Here is a 23,035-nt window from a genome sequence, read left to right as displayed (position 1 = left end):
GACAATATTATTTAATAAAAATGCACCTAACACCTTTCATTTGGACAGAAGTAAAGCATTCAACCACACACTTAGTGCAGCAATGGAACGGAATTGAGGTGCAACCCAGGCATGGAGCCCGTGCCTGGAGGATCACGTAGCCGAGCACAGGTATCCCAGGGGTGAGGAAGAGCATTCGAGGAGAAGGATCTGCTCTGGTCTGTGACGCTGCACACCTGCTGTACCCCTCAGCTTGCCCCTTGTACCCCGAGATAMCAGAACACAGCGACTGCACATCAACAGATGGGACAGGCTTGCTGGCACCTGCTCGGAGCTTACCACGTTGCCATTCAGAAACCTCATCACAGCACTCTTCATCATGGGATGCTCTATGTGATGCTTCAACCTTGTTACACAAAGTCACTCTTGAACTGAGTATTACCCCATAACAGGGCTTAGGTTTTCCCTAGGAACAAGGCAAATGTGTTCACCAAGCATGTGATTTTAGATGCCTTTTTATTCGGGTAATCTCTAGCTGTAGAATTGTGACTGAATTTTCTGATAAGAACAGTTTTCTTTTAGAGACAGATGAAATATCTGCAAATATATATATATATTTTCTTCAGGCAAATATATATATTTTCTTCAGGCTTTTAAACTGATGATGGAAGTACCATAATCGGGACATGGCACAACCCATGCAGGTTAAACGATCCAATTTTTCAATGAAAACACTTTGAAGTGTTCTCAGAGCTAAATCTTCATAATCCAGACATAAGAAGATCTGTACTCCTGACAACTCTTCAGCAGGCTCTAGATAAAAGGTAACATTTTCCTTGCCAGCATGTCCTCCGATTTCCYAACAGCAGTGAGAGACACAGTAAAAAATTGTTACCTCCACATGATCTTCCATCTTCCTCCAGTTTCTGGCCAGCGGGGCACTTGCAGTAGTAGCTGCCGATGGTGTTAGAGCACTGGTGGTGGCAGCCACCCCTCTCAGTGCTACACTCGTTCACATCTGGGGGGAGAAAGCGTGGGGCAGTCAGCAAGGTGCAGGCACGGACCACGTTATCTGCTTATTTAATAACAACTGTGCACGACGTTGAGCTTGTGGAGGGAGAAAGATGCTRATAAATGCAAGTGGGGCCCTATTCAGGCAGTGTCATTTAAGTTGYTTCTCGCTGTCATGACAGATGAAAATCATGTGGAAATTGGTAACATCTTAAATCARTGAAAGCCCTTCCTTCTTTAGGATATGTATGTGCTAATATCCGCACACCTTATCTTCTTACCTGTTCACATTTGTGCTTTTCTGTATGGTTTTGGACAGGAAAAAAGAAAAAAGGCTATTCACAAATGGCTATTTGCAAATTATAAGTGAAGAACATTAAAGAAATGTATAAATAAATGCCTAGTCAATGGTTGAGAAAAAGCCAGTAAAGATCAGGCTTTTTAACCCATGTATTTATATATTCTGCACAAGAATTTGTGCAGTGTGACAGAGCTCTTCAGGACAGTGCTGTTCTGCTGAATGGGAWCACAGGCACCAGATGGTATGAGAGCATTTCCAAACTGGAAAATTTGTCGAATGGAATAGCAAACTTAACAAAAACAGCAGGTATTTGCTGTATTGATTTAACACGTTTTGGGAGCATTGTGTAATGCTTCCTTGCTTGCATGGCCCTCTCTGAAGTGTTAATCCTGTCACAGGGATGTGTGATTCATGCAGTGCTGGGTGAGGAGCCACCGCAGGGAACGTGCACACGAATCCCGGGCTGGGGGATCTTGCCTGTTGCCCAAAAAGTGGGAGAAGGGGAGCAACAAAATAACAGGAGAATTAGAAGCACAAGCAAAAAGGTTTTATACAAGAAGCATTCTGCATTTCCACAGGGGAAACATGTGCCTTTTGGTAAAGTTGCTAATTAGATGCTAGTCAAAAGAAGAAAACCGCTTTAAAGACAAATCCACTCCCCAAAAAAYAACCCACATATGTACAAGAAAGAAGGGATACTTCAACCTCAATCCTTTACAGATAAAGTCACCTATGTTTGTCAGCTCATGGGTGAGCTTGAGCTCAGCTTCAGTAGCTTATCAAGGATTCCAGCTAAAAACAGAGGTTAAAGAAACCAGGCACTTRGGAGGATTGACTTAAATTGATTAAAAGCTTAAAAAGAAAGAGTCTGAAACGGCAATATTTGCCAAAATGGAGCTGAAAAGGTGCAAATTCCCTAAAATCATTTAATTTCTCTGAGGCTGAGGGCACACAGGACTGGTGACAGATCTCCATCAAGTCCCTAGGGCAGAAGGAGGTGTCACAGCAGCACCGGGTCTCACCCAAGGGACAAGAGAGCCCTGTCCCCAGCGAGCACTGCCTCCAAATAGCAGCTATTCCATAGGCCTGGCAGGAACGAACGCTAATGAGCCACTAATGACCTTGCTCCACGGCTTCAACAGTATCAACAACTAATAAAATCTCTCTTAAAAAAAAACATATATATACACACACACATTAGGGAAGTACTTATGCTTCTAGYCTATGCTCAACATATGCAATACTACTTAACCCCCTAGCATAAGATATTGCCTGCATGATGTGGCCCAATTTATTAAAAGCAGCCTCTGTGCTTTGAACCAGAACTTTAAAAGAGAGCGTTTCTAATCATCAGCCTCTTCATTTCACTAGTGCATAATATAAATGGMAGTCTGTAGTGCTATGGCCTATTGATGTATATCGTGGTTTTGCTTTTGATTGCGGTGTGTTTGTATTAGCAATCAGAAATGTGCTCCTTTTTCCCGTTTGGAATAAAAAGCTGTGTCCCGTGTTACGCAAGTATTTGTGTTGCATGACTAGTGATGTCCTCCCCCAGCATTACTTCTTATGCTCTGYCCAGGATTTCCTTGTCTCTGCCTTAATATACGCTCTCATCCCATGCTTTTTCCTTCCTCTTAGACGAGAAATTCCCTGCTTATTCTATTATATGCACAAAACTTGCCTTTTCATCCACACTTCTCATTAAAACAAGTATTTCCCTTAAAACTCCGTCAGGACTCAGCAATTAAACGATAATTAGCTTCCTGTAAGAAAGCAACATAAGCTTTTGATATGGTTTTATCCCTGTCGTGCAGCATTTGAAGACATCTACTCATTAGGTATAAACTATAATAGTTTTAACCCTAGGATAGGCAGATCACTCCCCAAGCACCTGCATCCTTAATTGTACCATCAGTCCCTGTAGAAAGGTTTCTCCATCGCCTGCACCATGCCAATTTATTTTCTAAATTCCAGTAAAAAAGATTAGAAGTTACCTCCAAGCAGCTCTAAAATAAATGATCTGAATGTGATCAAAAATGAGTTTGTTTGGCATTTGTAAAAACACAATTTGTAGAGCACTTATAACCTGCAACGACTTGTTTTACATTCTTAAAACGTATAAAGTATTCTGAATTTTAAAATCGGAATACAGATTTGCCATCGTAATTAAAAAAAAAAAGCAAAACAGCCGAAACGATCCTGCCAAATGATAAATTTCAGCTCACTCCTCATATTCAATGTCATTCAAGGTTGCAAAAAAATTTGCCTCTTGGATAGCGAGAAAAATGACAGAAAATGTCTGACATGTAACAAGTCTGCCAGGTTAGGCCTGACAAAGGTTCCATGTTATCGAGACCATCAATCCATCTGTAATGACATGCTGCAGGCGCTTCACAAATAAATGTGATTTTTGCTACCGCAGTATTTCACGTTTATTTATAGAGCCCGTGTCGCAACAGAGAAACATTATCCACGGGCCACGCTGCCCGTGCGCCTTCAATCCTGCCGTACCACACCTTGAAAAAGACACTTTCGATAGACACAAGCCTTTCTTCATCAATGATAGTTTCCAGATTAACTTTAAACATGATCTATTACAAGTAGAGAACTGTGTATTTAAACCCACTAGTACTCCAAAATGTGGACTGCAGACATGTGCCTAGACGTTCTATATTCCCTATACACATACAGCCACACACAATAAAGGCATTAATTTATCTAACCTTATCAAATACTTCATACGTTCAGAGTAGGGCAGAATACGTCTTTTCTTTTTTCTTCATTAAATAGATCGTCTTTGCTCAATTAAACATGCCCAGGAGCTATATGATGGGTAGAGAAAGCCTRATTCTAGTCCTCTTCCTCCTGCCTTCTTCTCTGATGTTACTCACACCCTCCTTGAGAACATCACAGAGCAGAGCAAGGGAGMAACCACCCCAGGCCTCCCTAGAAAAGACTTTATCAAGATTTTATTTATCAAAATTATGTGATTTCAGATTTCCTAGAAGTGAAAATTGTATTTGAAACTGGAGACTAGAAAAAAAATCAGCAATCCCCTCCTCTATCAGTTCATTCTGCCAACAATCTGTGTCTACAGGATATGACAACAACCCTACAGCTTGAGGGATTTTTTAAGCATAACATTTTACTGATATAACAAATGCATGCAACATGAAATGGTATAAACTAATATTAAGATTAATTCAAAATGTAAAGCATTTTTTCCCAGGTTGTTGTGTTTATCAGCCAAACATGAGCAGAATCTCTATTCAGTTGTTTCTAGCCCACCAGGGCAGYGACCACCCTGTGGGGCTGGTGCCACTGCTCACAGGACTTGCCATGAACCACTGAAGAGGAGGAACCTCTGCAAAAATCACTCACGTTCTTGTTGCACAACCACACGAGCAAAGCTCCTCACCATGGAAAAGGGAGGTTTTCCTGCTCGGTGTAAAAGTCTTAGCCTGGCACACAGGTCTGATGTGATTCTAATGACAATTCAGATGTGTAAACTCCTAACTCCAAACACAGAACTCCAGCATTCCCAGCTACAAACCCCTACACTCACGATGCTCTGATTCAGGCTCTAAACATGAATTTTCATGTGCAGCTTCAACCACCTGCATGTGCACGTCAAGCAACACACACGAGCGTCTGACACATGTGCGATGGTGTAGGTGCCTGCATCACATTTTGCATGAATTCATGTTACAAGGAAGTGTTTACAAGTCAAAGCACACACGTGCCCACCCTTGCTCTGCCCAGTATTCAGAGCCTTTTAATGCTACAGAAGATTACAGAGTTTTAACTTACTAAAAACACATACAGATTGGTTTCCTGGCACCTGGGACAGCTCGGCGTATGAGCTTCAAAGTGCAAACGCTTCCAAAACATTTGCCAGATTAACATTTGTCAGATTATGCGACATTTGACGAATCCGCAATGGTGAGGGAAAGCACAATTTTAATTTGGGACCATGGGGATATCTCTGAAAATAGAGCTATATTAACCACAGCCTTAGTTTGGGAGCACGTAGGGAAAAGTGTGAAAACCAGGCCAGCACAACCAGGGCACACATAGACACTTCCAGGACATCACCCCTACCCTCTGCARTCTGTGCACAAAACATTGCCTTTAAAACAGCAATTTGATGGGCTAATTCCGCGGATTTGTCTGTTCCTGCCTCCATACAAACTTCTGGAATGCACAATACGCAATGGCAATGAGTTCACAAACAATATCATATAGAGATATCACATAAAAGAATAGTCATGTAAAGACCCAATGAGCAGAAATTCTAGAACTGTGCTTTCATATTCTCATTTATAGCCAATATGCAACAATCTGACCTATTTTTTCCCAGTGCTACACATCCAGTAAATAGGTAGCTCCTTAACTTGCTTAGGATTTTAGGTGCTGTTTTTTAAAACTACAGCCCAGACGGCCTGAAACAAAAACCCACAAGTCTGAATAAACCCTGAAACTCGAGAAAGCTGCTTTGAACTTTGTGTCATACCTGACAAACTGGCCTGCGGTGCAGCTGATGCCACTACCTGTGAGCAGGACGGTGGTGCCACTGTCCRGAACCAGCTGAACGAGACAGGCTGATGAACACGATGCCCATGGCCAATATATCTGCTTTCTTTTTCTTCCTTTCGTACAAGAGCTTTAGAGCAGTCTTCAGTTAACAGCAATTGTCTCCAAAACGTAAATTACATCCATCACTTCCAGCGCTCACCATAAATTACCTGCCTGAATGGAAAACAAAGCTGCTCGTTCCGATGGCCGCGTCCTGCCTGCGTATTGATTAAGCGCTCTTGATGCTTTATTAGCTTTTCTTCCTCTGCAAAGTCAATAACAGGAGGAATATTTCTTCGTGGGCTGTTATGAAGTATTGTAAATCTGAGCTGTTATTAACAAGCACCTGATTAGTGGCACAGACGGGTGTGAGGCCGACACTTCTCTTAACCCACACATCTGCACATAGAGAGGACATCAGCCAGCCAGTTCCATGGCTGCACGTGGGGCCACCTTCCCCTTGCCATCTGAACCTCTAAAATGAACAGCTCTCTCCTGCTACTGCAGCAGTAAAAGAAAAGGGTGTCGTGAAACCTAGATTCAAAACCAAACCAAGCTTCTAGTGCTAAGTACACATTCCCCAAATTTAGTYTTCCCTCATTAAAATTATAGGCTGAAGATAAGGATGCAACAGACYCACCAAAGCAATGTCACACATCAAGAACAGCTCCTTTAAAGTCAGAATAAAAATCCTGTAGAGGGAGGAAAATAGCTCAAAATTTAAGGAAAAAAAGAAGCCCTTAAAAGACAAGATGCTGGCAAGAATTACAGCAGTGTATACCTGGAGTGCACCTGGTGCAGGAACAGGGGATATTTAGGGACACATTGAACTTCACAGGGCAGAGACGACCGGCAYCATCACAGCTCTCCTGTCTCCCTAGGAACTAAACAGGAGGTTAAATTCCGAAACGATGCTTAACAGACCTTGCAAAAGCTGCATTGCTCTTACAGCAGTCCTCACACACAGCTCCTTTCTCTTTCTTCTTGCTTTTTCCTCTTTTTATTTCCATTTTCTTTCCTCTTTTGCTATTGAACTTCACTAGCATTTCCCAATGACTTGAAAAACAGAACTACTATGTGAAAAAATACCAGCTTGGACTTTGTTTTTATCCCTCTAAGATAAACTACAGAGCAGGAACAACTACTTCCTAGGTGTTAAATATGAGACCCAAATCACGTACAAAATTTTCTTTCTTACACCAGCAAGAACAAGGGAAACGAGAGAAAAAAAAAAGGTATCAGAGTACAATAAACTCTCACAATAGTACTTGTTTTTAAAATATATTGCAGAGATCAGGTATGAATAATGCAACTGAACATCCCAGACATCTGAATAAAGCCCCGCGGACGCTAATTGGCCCTGATTGGAGATGAGTGGGGAACTGTGATTACAAACAGAGCTGCTGCCTCCAGCCCAAACCTCAAGCACACGTGCTGCAATTAGAGATATTTTAGCAAATTAGACAAGTGTTTGCCTTTGCTTGCTAGGGTGGCTATGAACACAACACAAAAGAAAGCACCGTTTGCTGCAAGGTATCTTTCCTCACACCAGGGCTCTACTCAGAAGGATTTTTTTCCTCTTTAACTTTCTGTGCCACAAAATGAAGACTTTTTAGAAAGGATTCAGAACACAGCAGTGACGCCCTTAAAAGCACCCAAATTAGCAGCAAGGCTCCGCTTGGGATGTAGATTCCCTGACTGTGAGGAACGCTGSACAGGCACATCCTGGGCGTCTGAGCGTAGACCCCTATCCCCACTGCCCGCAAAGACCTTTCCAGAGACCTGGTTGGGCATCTGCTCCCTGTCCCCAAMGCAGGGCCTCAGCCAGAGCCAGAAATTGCATTTAAAACACCCAAACTGGCTGGTTATCCCAACACTACAGTCTAAGCAAGCTAGCAAATGAAGGAGCTTGCATTTCAGGGCACCTCTGTTTTAGTAAGGCAGTTCTTTACAAACCTCTCTTTTCCATAATGAGCAAATTAGTTCATTTTTTTCACATGAATAATGAAAACTCTTCTTTCAAATCATTAGGTACTGAAATGAATGTAAAATTTCTTAGTAGGGAAAGAATGATATGTGCCCAGTTTCTGGCTTAGGATTGGGAGGAATTATTGAGATTTGAAGAGAAACTCCTATTTTCTTCTGTTTTTTCTTAAAAATCACCCTTGCCTGTCAGTGTTAATCATTAACACTTTCTGGTAGAACAAACTTTTACCTCTCATTAGATCTAACAGAGCAGGCTGTGAGATTAATGTGAATGAATGGAAGGCTTCTCCCACTGATTTAAAGGGCCTAAGTATCTCTTTCTTATTTCTTTCTTCCTATGCCCTCCTGAATATTCTCTCTTTTCTCTTGTTTTTCCCTTTTGAATATTTTCCTGTCAGTTATTTGAGCAGAAGAACTCGTCGCCCTGAGCACAAACTACTGTGCTTATAATTAAAGTTGCAAAGTTGCTCTCACTTTTCCATGGCAGAAATTAACTTTTTGGTACCCACTCTGCAGGRCTGAAACACTCACACAATCGAGCTGCACATTCACAACGTGCACAAGTGAGAATTCCTTATTTGCTTTACAAAGACACATTCCTTGGCATTTAACTGCGCTCCCTCACCACGTCTTCTAGCGAGTGATCTTGTGTGTCAAGGGCAAAAGAACCCACAGGAAAAAAAAAAATTAAATCTTCATCAGTTTAATTTGTAAAGAAACCCAAGGGAGGTCACTATTCCCAGAGACTTCACTGCCTAATTTGTCCTCCGAAGTCTTCTAACTTCTTTGACACCAATGGGTGCCTGTTAACTCTCACTCACTGTTCCTGCAGGACAGATTTTCTGCAGTGTCCCCGGAGCTGCGGAGCAGGGAGGCAAAGAGCTYGACCGTTCAGAGGGCCCAGAAGCCGGGGAGCTGACGGCTGCTTCACAAATTCCATTTAACGTCAAAGCAGAGCCGAGCATTTCAGAAAAATCTGCATCTTTCTTGCTGGAAATGAGAGTGAGGCGAATGTCCCTTCAACAGAATTCCCACACAGGAATTCAAAAGGGAGTCTTCAGCTTGCACACGGAGTTAGAACAAGCTGGCAAAAGAGAGGGATATATGAGCTATTAGCTTACCTGCAGTTCAGGGAATGAGCTCAACGCAAAAGACTGGAGCAACCAGACCCTGTTTTTGCAAGGGATGTTTTCTAAGCCAGAGGTTTCCTTTAAAACAAAGAAATCTGCTCAGTGTGACTGCAGTGTGACCAYTGGGTGCAGAGTCACCCCGGTGACACCTGCGCTCGAACCCATCACTGCTCCTGCACACACAGATGTTCCCGCATGCAACACCTCCAGTTTTATGGTCTGAGAGCTCCAGTTATAAAAACATGTGAGTCTGAGCATTTTACCTGTCATGGCACAGGCGATCACACACAGAGATCAGAGGGCTGAAACTGCTAATCCTGCAATACTTAAGCTGGTTCATCCCAGAGCCAGCAGGAGCCAATTTTATGCAATACAAGCTTCACGTGCTGGTTTCCGACACAAACTACAGTTGCCTTTTAGCTCTACCTAGGTGCCAGGCGTGTGGTTTTGATGCATGGCCATACTGATCTTCTTCAGTGGGTTTACTGAAGAGAGATTTAAAATTCTCTTAAATATTAAAGTAATAAATAGAAATAAACTTAATATTCTTAAGATATGCTGTAAATCTTTAATAATTAATTAAAAACAAAGGGCAAAAAATATTGGACCACAGAGATTGCAAACACTGGCATACAGGTTTGTGTGGAAATACAGATATACCCATACTGAATTTGAGAATGAAACATGTAACCTCAAGCCAAAGCAAACCTATTCCACAGACCCATAGACCATTTGCAGCCCTAGTCCTGTTAGCAGAAGTGCAAGGGAAGAAATAAGTCAATAAATGTGTTTACCTTGCTCTTGAGCTCAGAGACTACCCAGAGCTTCTAATTTAACCAAAGCACCTCAGACAAACCCCACAGGCTCTTCAGCCTGTGCAAAGCCAGAGGTACAGCCCAGCTCAGCAAAACCCAAGGCAGGAAAGCGGGGCCTAAACCCACCTTAGATGGGACTGAGCGTTACTCAAAGCCAAGACSGTTCTTTGTTCTGGCAGGCCGAGCGCCGTGCGATGGGCCCAAGTCAACGGCAGCTCACGGCTCGGTTTCCACCCTCTGGATTCCCCCCTTTCGCTTCCAATCAAAACCGAAATCCCTCACATTCAAACGAGTCTAATTGCTGCTTTACATGGAAGAGACAGCCAAATTCATTCTGAGTTGCAACAGGAAAGTGTGATATATGAGCAAGGGACAGCAGGGTAACGTTACGGATGGTTCTGAAAACGCCGCTAGAAACACACGTCGCTCTGAACGCCTTGGCTGTTGCCAGCAGTTACCACTGTTGGCAACAACCACCTCCGGTTGTTGGAGACACGGCGGTGTTCAGAGGAGAAGACAGACGCTGGGATCTGAGCTACCACGTTGTGTTTACCGAGGGCCACGGTGCGTCTTTAACACGAGCACGGAGCCTTCCCTGGGAAGGCCGCAGTCCATTTCACCACATGGGACGTGTTTTTAAAACACAGCTCTTATATCTCCATCTTTTTCCCTCCCTGCTCCCTTTTTCGGAATACCCTGCTGTGTGCTGTTGGAGTTGGGACTAAGAGACAGAGCAAGAAATCAGTCGCTTTTGAGAAAAAAACACTTCTTGTGAGGCTAAGATTTTAACTTTTATGCTGTGTTGTTGCTTGCTCCTATAAGGGTCACCTGAGCAGGTAATATTTATCTGTAAAACTGACCTGCTACTTAATTAACTATAGTCTTTCAATATCATCAGGTTAAAACTCACACCGAGGTACAAAACACTCAGGCTTTTGCCCTTATTGCTACCTTTACAGCCATACAAATCACCCCACTATGGAATCCATACACTTCTGATTAAACTACAAGCTGGCATTTGAATATAGCATTTGAAGGGAAAAATCCACAAAGCTAAAGTATAATTATAGGAAGGGGAAAAAAATTACAAGTTCTACCAAGGTCATTAGTGTGCAAAATGCAAATTGTCTCCCATTTGTCAAAGACCCTGGGGAAGCCTGGAGATAATTGAAATGATAGATGAACGGAGGAGACTAACTGCTAATGGTCTGTATATCAATGAATCAGTGTCACATTTATGAAGGGCTTTGGGAAATTATTTTAAATACTTCAACTGTGGCTGAAGTTTAGCCTACTTTTAAGCTGGAAAATTAAGTTCAGCTTATAGTTATACAAGTGCAAATCTGTGGTTTTTAGGTTCTGTAGCAAGGTATTGAAAAACTGAACATAAGTTTGTGTCTGATATAACCAAAGCAATGGACAGACAGTTTTTTTAATTACCATGGACTATGGTGGAACTGAGAGCAATGCTGATTCCCGAGCATATCAAAATACAGGATCAGCCCACATCTTCAGAAAGTTATCATTTACGTTCCTGTGCATCTTGATTCCTGCAAATTCTTGATTCCATGATATAATCTTGGTCTGTAAAGACAGATTACATCATGGCGTCTCCTAGTTGCCTGTTTTCTTAGTCTTTTTAACTAGGAAGTGCTTAGGGCAGGGACTTTTGTGAGATGGGTTTATGGGACACTGGTCAAAGAGGCAGGCAATAGAAGAACTGAAATGTGTCTTTCTGAACTGAAAAGTTAAACAAGCCTTAGAGGTAAGTTTGCTGCGGTGACACAGAAGGTCATATTTCCACTTTAAAGSAGAAAATATTGTCAAAAGATAAATGGTCCTACCTGCTCCTCCTGTGCTTGCATTAGGGCAGCACGATGCGCTGAGAAGCAACAGCAAAAAATATGTGCAAGTGAAAGAAGTTTCAGACATTTGAGCCTTTGAGGCTTGGGCTTCATCTTTTGGTTCTCTGTTTTTCCTTCTGCTTTTCTTTCTGCACCACAGGCAGAGTCCCRATGAAGGCAAACAGCAGGATGCCCACACGCTTTCCAGCAAAATGGGTTTTCTAGCAGAAAGCAAGGAACACATTCCCTTGAAGTGACAGCACTCTGCTGAAACAAGTGGCCTTGCCACAAAATTACGTGAACGGAGCCCCTTTCCCCTCACTATTTCACTGAACAAATGGCCCGGGCAGCCAGCAGAGCTGCTTTACAGCTGCCTATTTAGGACACGCGGTCGTTTCACCTGAAAAGGGCACCACAATAGCCCAGCGTGCTGAAAAATGCACCCAATCCAGAAATTACAGCTGGATTTCCTCAGAACTTGAGCAAACCAGTTATATCTATAATAACCCCCCTGATTCCCCTATTATTATAGGGGGSTTGGCACACACCACAAGCACCTGAATAACGTTCCCAGGAAATCAGCGCTGTTAGACACAAAACTTTGCCCCAAGCTAAGAATTACTCCAAGAAAACATAACACAGACAGGACATTCCACGTAAAAACCTCTCCATGAGTCCTCATCCAGATAATCGCATTGTAATGCTTTAAAACCAAACAATTTAAGAAAAAAGATCAAGAAATCCCATAAGGCTCCTGAGATAAGATGACAAGAGTCCTGGGTGCTGGAAACCAGCCTCCCGAACCACCAAGGCCTCATGGCACAGACCAGCAGCACCTTATTCCTGGGCATCATGTACCCGGAAAAGGGATACAGATATAAGCAAGTCTTTTTCACCTCACAGGTGCATTATGAGGCTCCGTTAATTACTCCTTCTGGAGTGATGTCTCTGTATCCRCAGTTGTTTTTATAGCGCACTAAGCACCAATTAATAAAACATTCCAATCTTCTGTTTGCTGAAGCACATTTGTTCTGCTAGATTTTCATTTTCTGAATGAGTGAAATACAAACAAGACCATTTACACGGGTTAATGACACAGTGCCCATTAACTGACGGGTTATTCTGCATGAGGAGGCTCCTGTTTGCAGGGAACGCWACTGATCTGCAGGCTCCCATGAACACAAGTACCTGCAACGCTGTCGTCTCAGCATCCTCTTCTGCTTCTATTTTCACTGTTTGAGTGGGGYGACTCTCAACCTCACCAGTGGAAGGGGATTATCTGCTGCTGATTTCCCAGCACATTCACAGAATGAAGGTAGCATCTTCCCTGGGACAAGTTTTGGTTTGTGGATCAAATTCTCCTTGCTGCTTCTGCTGAGGATGTTTTGCTGGAACGCAGGGTAAATTTGCCTCTTTGTGGAGTGTGCTGTTCTCACGTCATATCCTCGGCTTTCTTTCCTCTTAGTTCATTAAGATCTCGAGTTAYATATACAAACTGTTGACTTCAGATGCTCATTATGGAAATACTGCAAACCCAGAAGATGTCACAGTGATTTCTTCTGCAGTTTTTCTTTTTGTGGGCGACATTCATATCTYAGAATAATTTAGACAGTAATTTAATCACAGGGTTTAGAGGTCCAGCAAATGTTACATTTACATAATGTCAGYCTTTCGGCAGATAATTTGGTCCTTTGCATGTGTTAAAAGACGACATGGCTTGTTAAGATCATGTTAGTACGTTTAGCCCAACAAATGAATGGCTGGTTTGTTAATCTGCCACATAGAATTTTCTAATCATCTTTCTGAAAATTAGAACTATTTAGAGCAAATCCATAAGCATTTGCTTTGCATCAGAGTGAGAAATAGAGAAGATTATATAATCTTCTGGTCTAGAAATCACCGTAAAATGGTCATATGTCCTAGCTACTATATAGTTAATATAAAAATTTCCTTTATACAAGTATATTGGTTAATATTTTTCTCATGCTTGTATTGAGCACACGTGACTGAAGACAGCAGATGTGCCTCAATTTTTATAACACTGTCATAGGAAAGTAAGGGTATTCCATACTTTGGAAATGTAATATTCTTTTCTCTCCTGTCAAATACTGCTAAAGAGAATGAAATAGGATTTAGTTTTAGCAAGGTATTTGCTACTACTCTGGACCTCCAAAAAAATAAAGGGTAGTAAAAGTTTCTCTGGACCCACAACACTTAGTATCTGCAGCTAAGACTGCATTTCTTTTCCATTTTTGTTGCTTTTTCTTTTCTCCCCCTCYGAAGTGAGGCATTGCATCCCCACTTCTTTCATTAAGTTTCTCTCTTAAATGAAAACTTGCCGAAGACCACTATTTATAGCAGAAAAGCTTGTGTTATCTGGACAACCCACAGCAGTGCAGGATTTTCCCCTAGTCTCCACTGCCTCACTTGTCTGATTTAAATTATATCGTATCTATCCACAGACAAAATCAATAAGTCAAAAATTACACCTGGAGCTGATAGCACATTTTGATCATTTACTTGCATCTTGGACCAATTTCAGCACCCTATAACAGAAATGTGTTTACCCAGAGGATGAAATCAGACGGCCTTCTATCACTCTGATGTATGACAGACATCCAGAGCAAGAGACTGAGAGAAGCTCATCAGTAGGACAGGAGACCAAGGCAGCAGAGAGACACTCGATATTCTCCTTAATCCACTCAGCTGCCATTTGTTACCTGTCCTCCTTGTCTCGCACTCACTTTCTCTCTTGGCACATGATTTTGAAAGGATCATATCTCATTTTGCAAACAATTTTATTTCTTCTCCTCAAACACTTCATAATAAATGGAAGTTGTGCCACTTGTCCCGTGTTTGTAGGCTCTCCTCTGCACAGAATTGGAGCTATGGCTGCAGTCTCTGCTGCTGCTTCAACAGCTGCTGGGGACCCAATTTGTGTCGTGATGCAAAAGACATGACAAAGGAGGGAAGCGGAGCAAGGTACAGCCCTTCCAGAAGRCAAGTTTTGGGAACACTTACAAATTTGAAGTCAATAGTCTTTTCATTCATCCTAACCACATAAAAAAAGAAGAATTGCTTATATTTGCATTAATACTTAGAAGATAAGTATTTAACACGATGATAAGTATTTAACACGATCACAGTTAAATCACAAGAGCTTGATCTTTGTCAACCTGCTGGCCTCACTRCTTGGCTCCCTGGTCAACCAGACTGGCCTGGACTTTACGACCAATGGGTCTGAWTAAGGAACACCTTGAGGTACAAAGAACTAAATGTTTTCCAATAAATTCAAAGTGACAATTTCAATCAAATTGTGATCTGTGCTCATCTTCAAGATGTTTTTTGCCATTCTTTTTTTTTTTTTCCTTGCAGACTCCAGTGTTTCCCTATAGAAATGCATCTCATGTACTTGGCAGTACTAGAAACGCTGGCTTCCAAGTCCAAAAACAACAGGTCCAACTCTCACACAAGAAAGCAGTGAAAAGCCAGAGAAGTTGCTCCAAAACTTCCTCATTAACATTTCATTAGGTATGAATAAGAATCAAAGAAAGCTTTGTGAGGAATGCAAGTCACATCTATTTATTGTTAAAACTCTTACATAAATCACATCACTGACTTTAATTCTTTTATTTCATAGGCACAGCACTATAAATAGATCGCTCACATCCTTATTCTTACGCAATTGCTGGCATGTATATTCTTTCCCTGAAGAGAAATAAAAATCTTGATTTTATCGCAGGTGAATTAAGAGCCAATTCAAAAATCCTTAATGTATCTCAAGTAACATGATAGGGGGCAATTCCTTAAGTTTCTAACATCCTTTTACGTGAACACCAGCAGACACATGCTTCACTGACAGCTCTCAATAAACTTAACTGAAAATAAAAGCCCAGATCCATATCAAAGAATTAAAGGAATAGCTTCCAACCTAAAGAAGAAATTAAGAACTCCAAAGGCCATGTTTACTTCATGGGGAATATGTATAGACAACAGGCGCACATATCATATATTGCTTAGATTTATATCTTAGCAAAAACCATAAGAGGGTAAGATGTGAATCTTAAGTATTATATGATGCATATCTCTATTCCCTATTATATATGAACACTTCACAATACAGCACAGAAGAAAATATTCATCCCTGTTGCCTGGCAAATGAACCTCATTCATGCCCAGGAACTACCTTTTTTTTTGGCACCAAACTGTGGCACAAAGTTTTTGGGAATCAACTCCCACCTCTGCCAGCATCAAACCTGGGATGAGAGAAACAGGCTTTGCACATCCCTCAATAGCACAGCTCATCTTCCTCGTACTGTTGGAATTAATCACACAGCACAAGTGGAGCACTGCCTTTATGATGTATAGCTTTTTCATACGCCCAGGTTACACATTTCATTTTCTATTTAGTGACACCTTCAAATTTGGCAGTAGAAAGAAACTGTAAGATGGCCAAAAAAGAGGAGAGAATTGAGACTAGACAGTATAGTAATGAGAGAAGCCTCGGGAGAGATTACACAGCTGTTTCTTGATGCTAAGCACAAACCATCTGCAACCCCAACTAGCAAGCAATTAACTAATTGATACAAGTCCCTATCCATGGCAAAAAGGGACTTCTTAGTGACTCAATGTGTAAAATATCTCAAAATATATCCCTTTCTTGCACTGTCTTGCATGAGGCACAACAGCCTCTGGGCTATTCTCATGCTCGTCTGGAAGAAGTCAGTCTCAATCGGCCAAGAAGGCAAACAAGGCACGGGGCTTAATTAGGCCACAACTTTATTAACCTGTATCTTCAGGGAACTACCTGTGATAACTCACACAGTGTAGGCAAGGATTCATTTTGTTTTTATTCAGGCCCAAGCTCCCCACCCTCCTTCTCTAAGAGCTCCATTGCTCGAGGAAGGAACCAAGGGGTCTAGGGGAAGGCATTACCTTTTCTAGACATTATCCTGTCCTCACTCTTTTAAGGAGTTCTCCCAGGAATTAAGTTCTTGTACAGGAAAAGTGCAGGTATCACACACCGGTTCAGCTGCTACTCAGTCCCAACCAGGTATCAACACAACTATCATTTCTCTTGACAGCATTTCCCACTGGGAAGATCTACATAAACTCCTCAGAAATCACATCCAATACAATATATTGAGGAGGTTGTTATCTAATTTGCATCATCCCTGCCTCCTTCCAGCTGAAGGCCCGCTCTGACAAAGCCTCAATATCTGGATCCTCTGTCATATTCCAAWGAATTTCACTTATGTGTAGAAGAAATATTTCATAGAGCTCTTCCTGGTGGGAACTGGCCCATCTAGGCTGGCGCTGGCCAACTGAGACCTCTTTTACCATTGAGGTACTGCTCATTTCCAGGTAACTGCCTGTCCATGTGAAGACCCAGGGCATGGTAGACCCAMACATTATCTCTTAGGATAGCAATTTTGTAGAGAAAGGCTACAGCCCAAGACACATTCAGATGAAGACATGATCAATGTTTACGGCATTTGCAAGTTGTGTGCCAAGTACCCTGCAGGCAGAACTCCAGAGTTACACCAGTGGAGAACATGTTAAGCGTCTGGCCAAAGGCATTAAAAAATTCTTGTTATTGTTGTTAGAAGCCAAATGACAAGCAATTCATTACTGCACTGTAATTCAGTGCAATTTATTGGTTGATTTGCTAAGAGGGATTTTAGCTACATACTAATACACATACTATAAAAAKAATGCAAATCCAGTAATGTTAGTCTAAATGAATGAGAGGTAACATTTTCTCACAGTTTGCAAGAAATTAACCTTTAATGTCTTTCCTATGCTTTGGGAACAGCACTCGGCCAAAAGCTCTTACAGTAATAAAGCAGTGACCCATAGCAAAGAATAAATGTCAGAGTGAAATGATAACAGCAAGCCTATTTGCCAGAAAGTGGTAATTTATAAGATTTTAATTTGAGATCATCATGGGGGGTCAGCCTTATCAAATAATTCAGAATGTAGGTCACAATTATAGCCCTTGAAGTGTGGTTCTGCTCCAAAATGTGACTGTAAAAACGGCATGTTTATTATTTCTAAATGATTCCTTTATCGGATATATTGATTTTAAAAGCAAAACGGTAATGGGGCAGATTTACTTTTGCTTTCTCCTATTTTTATRCTTATGTAGCTAACTCACCGATTTCAGCAGTTATTTTGGATTTGCCCCATCCTAAAAGAAACATCAGACCTGCTGTTTCTCACCTCCCTGGTCAATGCACTTTCTGCAATGTATTTGGGCCATTTCTCAGCCATTTTCCAGTGAAAGAGAATTAGTTTTGATAGAGTAATAGAATAAACCTGAGGAACAGTGAAAGAGCCCCACGGGCTCAAGACAAGAGGGTTTGCTCCACCTTGGCCTATGCAGAGGTGAGGAGACAAGGCAGCTGATGGCCGCTCTTTTTCCTTTAAACTACAGTCAAAATCACAGGGGTTTGGAAAAAACATGCAAAATAGAACATATTTACCTCTCTGGGGAAACAAGCTGTAAACATGGAGGATAAAGCCATTAAGGACAAGGGACATATTTACCTTTTCATTAAGAAATCAATCAGGAGAAGATCAGACTTCAACTCAATGCAAGTGAGCAGATGACCTAGGACATCTCCCTTTATGGTCTCCGTTCAGAAGAGTGTCACATTCCCATTCTTTCAAATTTCCCATGCCATTCAGTAAAGTTATTCAATAATTCCTAGAATTTCCTCAGTAATTCTGTCTCCCTACATTCCTCTTCTGCAACAGCTTTAGAAATGCCAGTATATGAATTTAGCAAATTTTTTATCGAAATGCAAACAGATGATCAAAACAGAGGGTAGTATCTAAAAAAGAAAAAAAGAAAAAACACTAAACAGAGTGATCTCATCTACCTAAAGCAATAGCCCCGAGGTGGAATAAATGGGCAATCCCATAGCCTGAAGCACTGAGAGAATTATCTGGAGGTGACAAGTGAACACAAGAGAGCAGAACATATAGATATACACACCTTTCATTATAAAACAAGTGGGGAAAATATTAGGTAATTATTCCTTACAGACRATTTGTTGCTTAATGACCTGAAGCAATAGCAAGGGCAGCTAGAGTTGATAAAGATAGTCCTTCACTGTGGTAACAACCTGCATGTGCGCTGGGATTAACGTTATTCTGAAGTTCAGGCAATGCTTTTCAACTAKAAATATTGGCAATATTTAAAGAGCAACCAATTTCTCTCTCCTGGAAGGCAGAATATCTTACATTAAATAAATCATAATTCAAAAGCAAGATCCCTGAAAAAGAAAAATCCATATCCTCCAAAGGAATAGGCTTCACACATCATATTGTGTGTGTTTGAAAATATGAAATTATGTGCCAGAAAACAGAACATGAAGTAATGCACTGAAAAGCACCTTTCTGCCCTTCTCTTCCAGGCTCCCCCTGCTTTTTGGAGGCAGTTGTCMAGCAGCATGTGCCTAGTCACAAATGTACACAAAATGCCTGGACAACTTCCAGAGGAAGCTGATATTTTTTGAAAAGCCACCAACAAAAATAGTTTGCAATGCACATTCTCTTTAGTGACATCTATCTCTTTTTTCGAAGTTTCAAACGGCAGGCCAAATCTCTTGAAAAACAAAATGTGAAAAACCTAAAGGTTAACAGTGAAAGKGAAAATGAGCCCAGATTCAGTCCTAATAAATACTGCTTATTATTCAAAGCTTATGAGCAACTCCAGCAGGGTGCCAAATCCCACAACAGCAAGCCATCTCATTAAATTTTTAACGTTCAACTTCTGGTCCAGCCTGGAAAAAAAAACCTCTGTAAGAGTTTCTCTCTCAGTCATCACGTTTGCTTCCAGGTGGGTCTAGAACACATACAAGCTCAGGAGCAAGCAAGGGTTGGATTCTTATCAAAATGTTTTTATTTGCTTTTTTTTCCTTTTCTTTTTCTTATGGTTACAAATAATTAGATCAATGATGCAACCCAGAGTATATCTATCCTTTATGTTATCCCCTGCAGTAAGAATATTGAACTAAAAGCAGAATGTGTTTCAGTTTGCTCTCTTGACTGTTCATATCTTTGTGAGGTGAAGGAAGGGGGCAACTGTCCACTCCTTGATTTGATCCTTCTTGTTCCTTTAGCAGTGTCTGCATTAACGATGTCCTCTCTGTGACAGGGGCTTCCATGTACTGCTGGGATGGGAAAGTGTAGAGTTTTCCTCTTCTACTTTAGCTTGAAAACTCCGGGAACTTGAGCAAGAGACACAGAACCTGGCCTCTAGGCATGTTTTTGTTCATATTAAGTGGCTATGTTATTCTTGAAAATTAGTAATAGGTATGGAAGAATTTATTATTGCATATACTTCTATAACTTAGCATCAAGATGGTAAAAATTGTGTGCAGGGTGGCTGAAAGACAAGTGCAATTACTAGTGTTTGGAATATCTCAGTAGTTGGGCACAAGTCACTGCTGTGACATTTTCATTTTCCTGGATAAAGCACAGCATTCTGATTGCACTTACCCTGGTGCAACTGCATTAGGATCATTCATTTTATCCAATTTACATTTCAGTAAGTAACACCCAAATCAGGCCTGTAACCCTTAATCATTAATTCTGGTTCACCTCTTGTGTGCAACAGTAGCTGTCAAAAAGATTTTGGAAAACTGTCAGTCTTGGACACAAGATAAAATCTTGATTAATAAAAATAATTTAAGGCTGAATTTGTTCTATTGGAAAGAGAGGTCATTGGTACCATGGTGTCAAGAAGCCAATATTTTTCAAACACATGGTATTCTTAGGGGAAATCAAAGCAAAGTCTGTACAGAGTCTCCTGCCAAGTGAGCTAACAACCCCAATAACAAAACAAAATCATACTGATGCTTGGAAGAATTCTTTCCTTAATAAATAAAAATTAAGCCAAAATGCAGAACAAAGTAAAATCACCTTCATGATCAAATTTGGAAGCAGAGGAGGAAACTCTGTATTGTGTGTGTGGTATTGGGAGATGTCTTGTTTTGTATGTTTTGTTTCACAAAGTCAGAAGATGAAGGTAGGTAATCAACAATGCAAATTTAGTTATCTCAGCTTCTATTCCGTTCAACTTTTTTAAAGCTAACCAGAGCTTAAATGATTCAAATGATTTACTGAGAAGTCACTTTAACGTATTTCAGTCTACAGATCTACAGACTCGCTCAAACTGAGAACGTCAAGACAAAGACATAGTCATAGATGAAAGGATTGCACACAGCTGGACTGACCCTATGTTTGAATCATTTTACACATGTGGACCTTCTCTAACACCAGTGTTTGGGAAACACCAATAGAGCCAGGTCACCTGAGAGCAACTGGAGAGCTGGGGCAAGAGACACGGTCATCAGGTCAACCCACCTGAACCACCTTTGCACCCCAAGTTCCTCATGCAAGTTCACATAGCCTGTGCCTAAGAAGTAAGTCAAGGTGCGGGTTCTGCAGGCCTCATATGGCCTCAGCTGCAGCTATGCTAACCAGCTACACGGCAGCTATGTATTAGAGGTGACACCACAGCAAATGCCAACGTGATATATTGTGGCAGGAACATCAAAGGAGAAGGGAAAGGGTGGCGAGTGTGAAAATCAAACAGCGTGCTTGGGAAAGAAAGCTAATTTTGAGTTTGATGTGCACGAGTGACACTCATTAAAAATTGACGAGTGCATGTTAGAGGATGCCACCCGGGATTATGCAACTGCTAATTAACATTTAACACCATTTTCTAACCTTATAAAATATTCCTAGCCTGCTGAAGGTTTCTTCATAACAAGCACACTGAAGAAAAATAAAACACAGCACCTAGCAACAGCCGCGCGCCTGGGAAAACCTCACCAACGTTTCAAAGCATCACAGGATCCATGCAGAGTGTGCTTAACGGGGCACCATCCCAGCCAAGCGTGGCCCATCAGCAATGCAAGATCCCCCACTGGTCCCAGTCAAAGGGCTCACACGGCCCCAGCTCCTGCACTTTCTCCTGCCTGGAGATAAGGGTCATTTGTACCAAAGGTCCCATCTCCAGCTTTTGTGTCACTGCCCAGCAGCTTCATCCTGGCATCCAGGCTTTGCAGGGAAGGAACCATGAGTGCCAAGACACCTCACATTGGTCTAGGGGGTCCCAAAAACAAATAAAAAATCAGCCCAAACTAACAACTTTTTGCAAAGGAGAGCACGCAGCCAACCCAAGTGAAGCCTGTGCTCACACTGCCCGAGCTCCACGCAGCTCGGCAGCTTTCCACGCAGGAACGCCAACACGGCCACATCGAGTTACAAGAGATCTGCACAAACCCAGGAGTCTTCCAGATTTTTATATACGTCCCCAAAATAAAGACATTTGGTCAAAGATATACATCTAACACTGTATGTGTACAGTATAACCTTATGAAAGAAAAGGTCCATTAATATCTTAGATACAGCCCTAACTACAAAATCCAGACAGATTTTCATTAAATACACTGGTATTCATGCAGCATGTTGGGAATATTATCGTATCTTTCTTCGCAGGCTTCCAGGTAAACTTGCTAGTTTCATGGCTAAATGCTTTCCACGGAGGCAAGACCAAGGTTCTCCATCTWTTCATTGTGAAAAGAGAAGGTGTTTGGCTCTTACAAACAATTCTTAAACCAAAGTGTTTTGAAAAGGAGCAGWATCTCCAAGCAGGTTCAGATGTGTTGCAGTTTACCCACGTTCCCTGACATTTAGCAGATAACAGCAGCCATCAATGTAATGTAATATGTCCGTTCCCAAGGACACACGATGCCTTGCAGGTCTCACCAACACTGTGTCAAAGTCACTACGGTGCTTCCATGGGGCAAGAGATAACCCTGTGGGAAGAGGGACCATTCAGAAAACAAGGGTATTTCCCCAAAATAGAAGCTGAAGAGAGAAGAAAAGGGGCTCAGTAAATAGCATTGAGTGAAATCTCAAGTATAACTTCAGACAACACAAAAGCCTAAGACCAAGAGAAGYGAGGATGTGTAGGATCAGATAGGATCAAGAATTTTGTACTAAGAAAAGCAGGGAATTGGAGGAAAATTAAGAGGCTAGTTGCTCTGTTGCAGGATTTGAAGCAGGGAACTGCGAGTGCCCAACCATCCATGCCAGCTCCTGCCTCTTCCCTTTCAGTGGCAACAGCAGGACCAGCCAAAGCTCTGGAGCTACCAGAGATGTCTGACATTTGGRTTAATTTTCCAGTGTTTCTGAACTCCATGTTTCCCAATCACAGACATTCCACTGGCTGCTCCGTGGATTGCAAAATCTGAATTTTCTTACTGTAGATTGCTGAGAATAGACTTCAGATTTATCCCCTCCCCGCCAAGCAACCACAAATAAACCCACAAAAGGATTATTTTTACCATCCGCACATGATTGTTTTAAGTTAAA

General features: G+C 41.6%; 1 protein-coding gene across 1 annotated transcript in view; it reads right to left on the bottom strand.

The window, feature by feature from the left end:
• LOC112952379 (multiple epidermal growth factor-like domains protein 6) overlaps positions 1 to 23,035 on the bottom strand; it is a 166,877-nt gene that overhangs the window by 77,828 nt on the left and 66,014 nt on the right. Inside the window, exon 5 of the mRNA XM_026045227.1 lies at positions 875 to 997. Within this exon, the coding sequence (XP_025901012.1) occupies positions 875 to 997 (123 nt within the window). The remainder of the gene's footprint in view (positions 1 to 874; positions 998 to 23,035) is intronic.

The sequence above is a fragment of the Nothoprocta perdicaria genome, unplaced genomic scaffold (assembly GCF_003342845.1).
Source record: "Nothoprocta perdicaria isolate Ctin4 unplaced genomic scaffold, notPer1 scaffold_4, whole genome shotgun sequence".
Taxonomy (NCBI): Eukaryota; Metazoa; Chordata; class Aves; order Tinamiformes; family Tinamidae; genus Nothoprocta; species Nothoprocta perdicaria.
The sequence above is the reverse complement of the archived record's forward strand: the minus strand, read 5'-3'. Positions and strand labels throughout refer to the sequence as shown.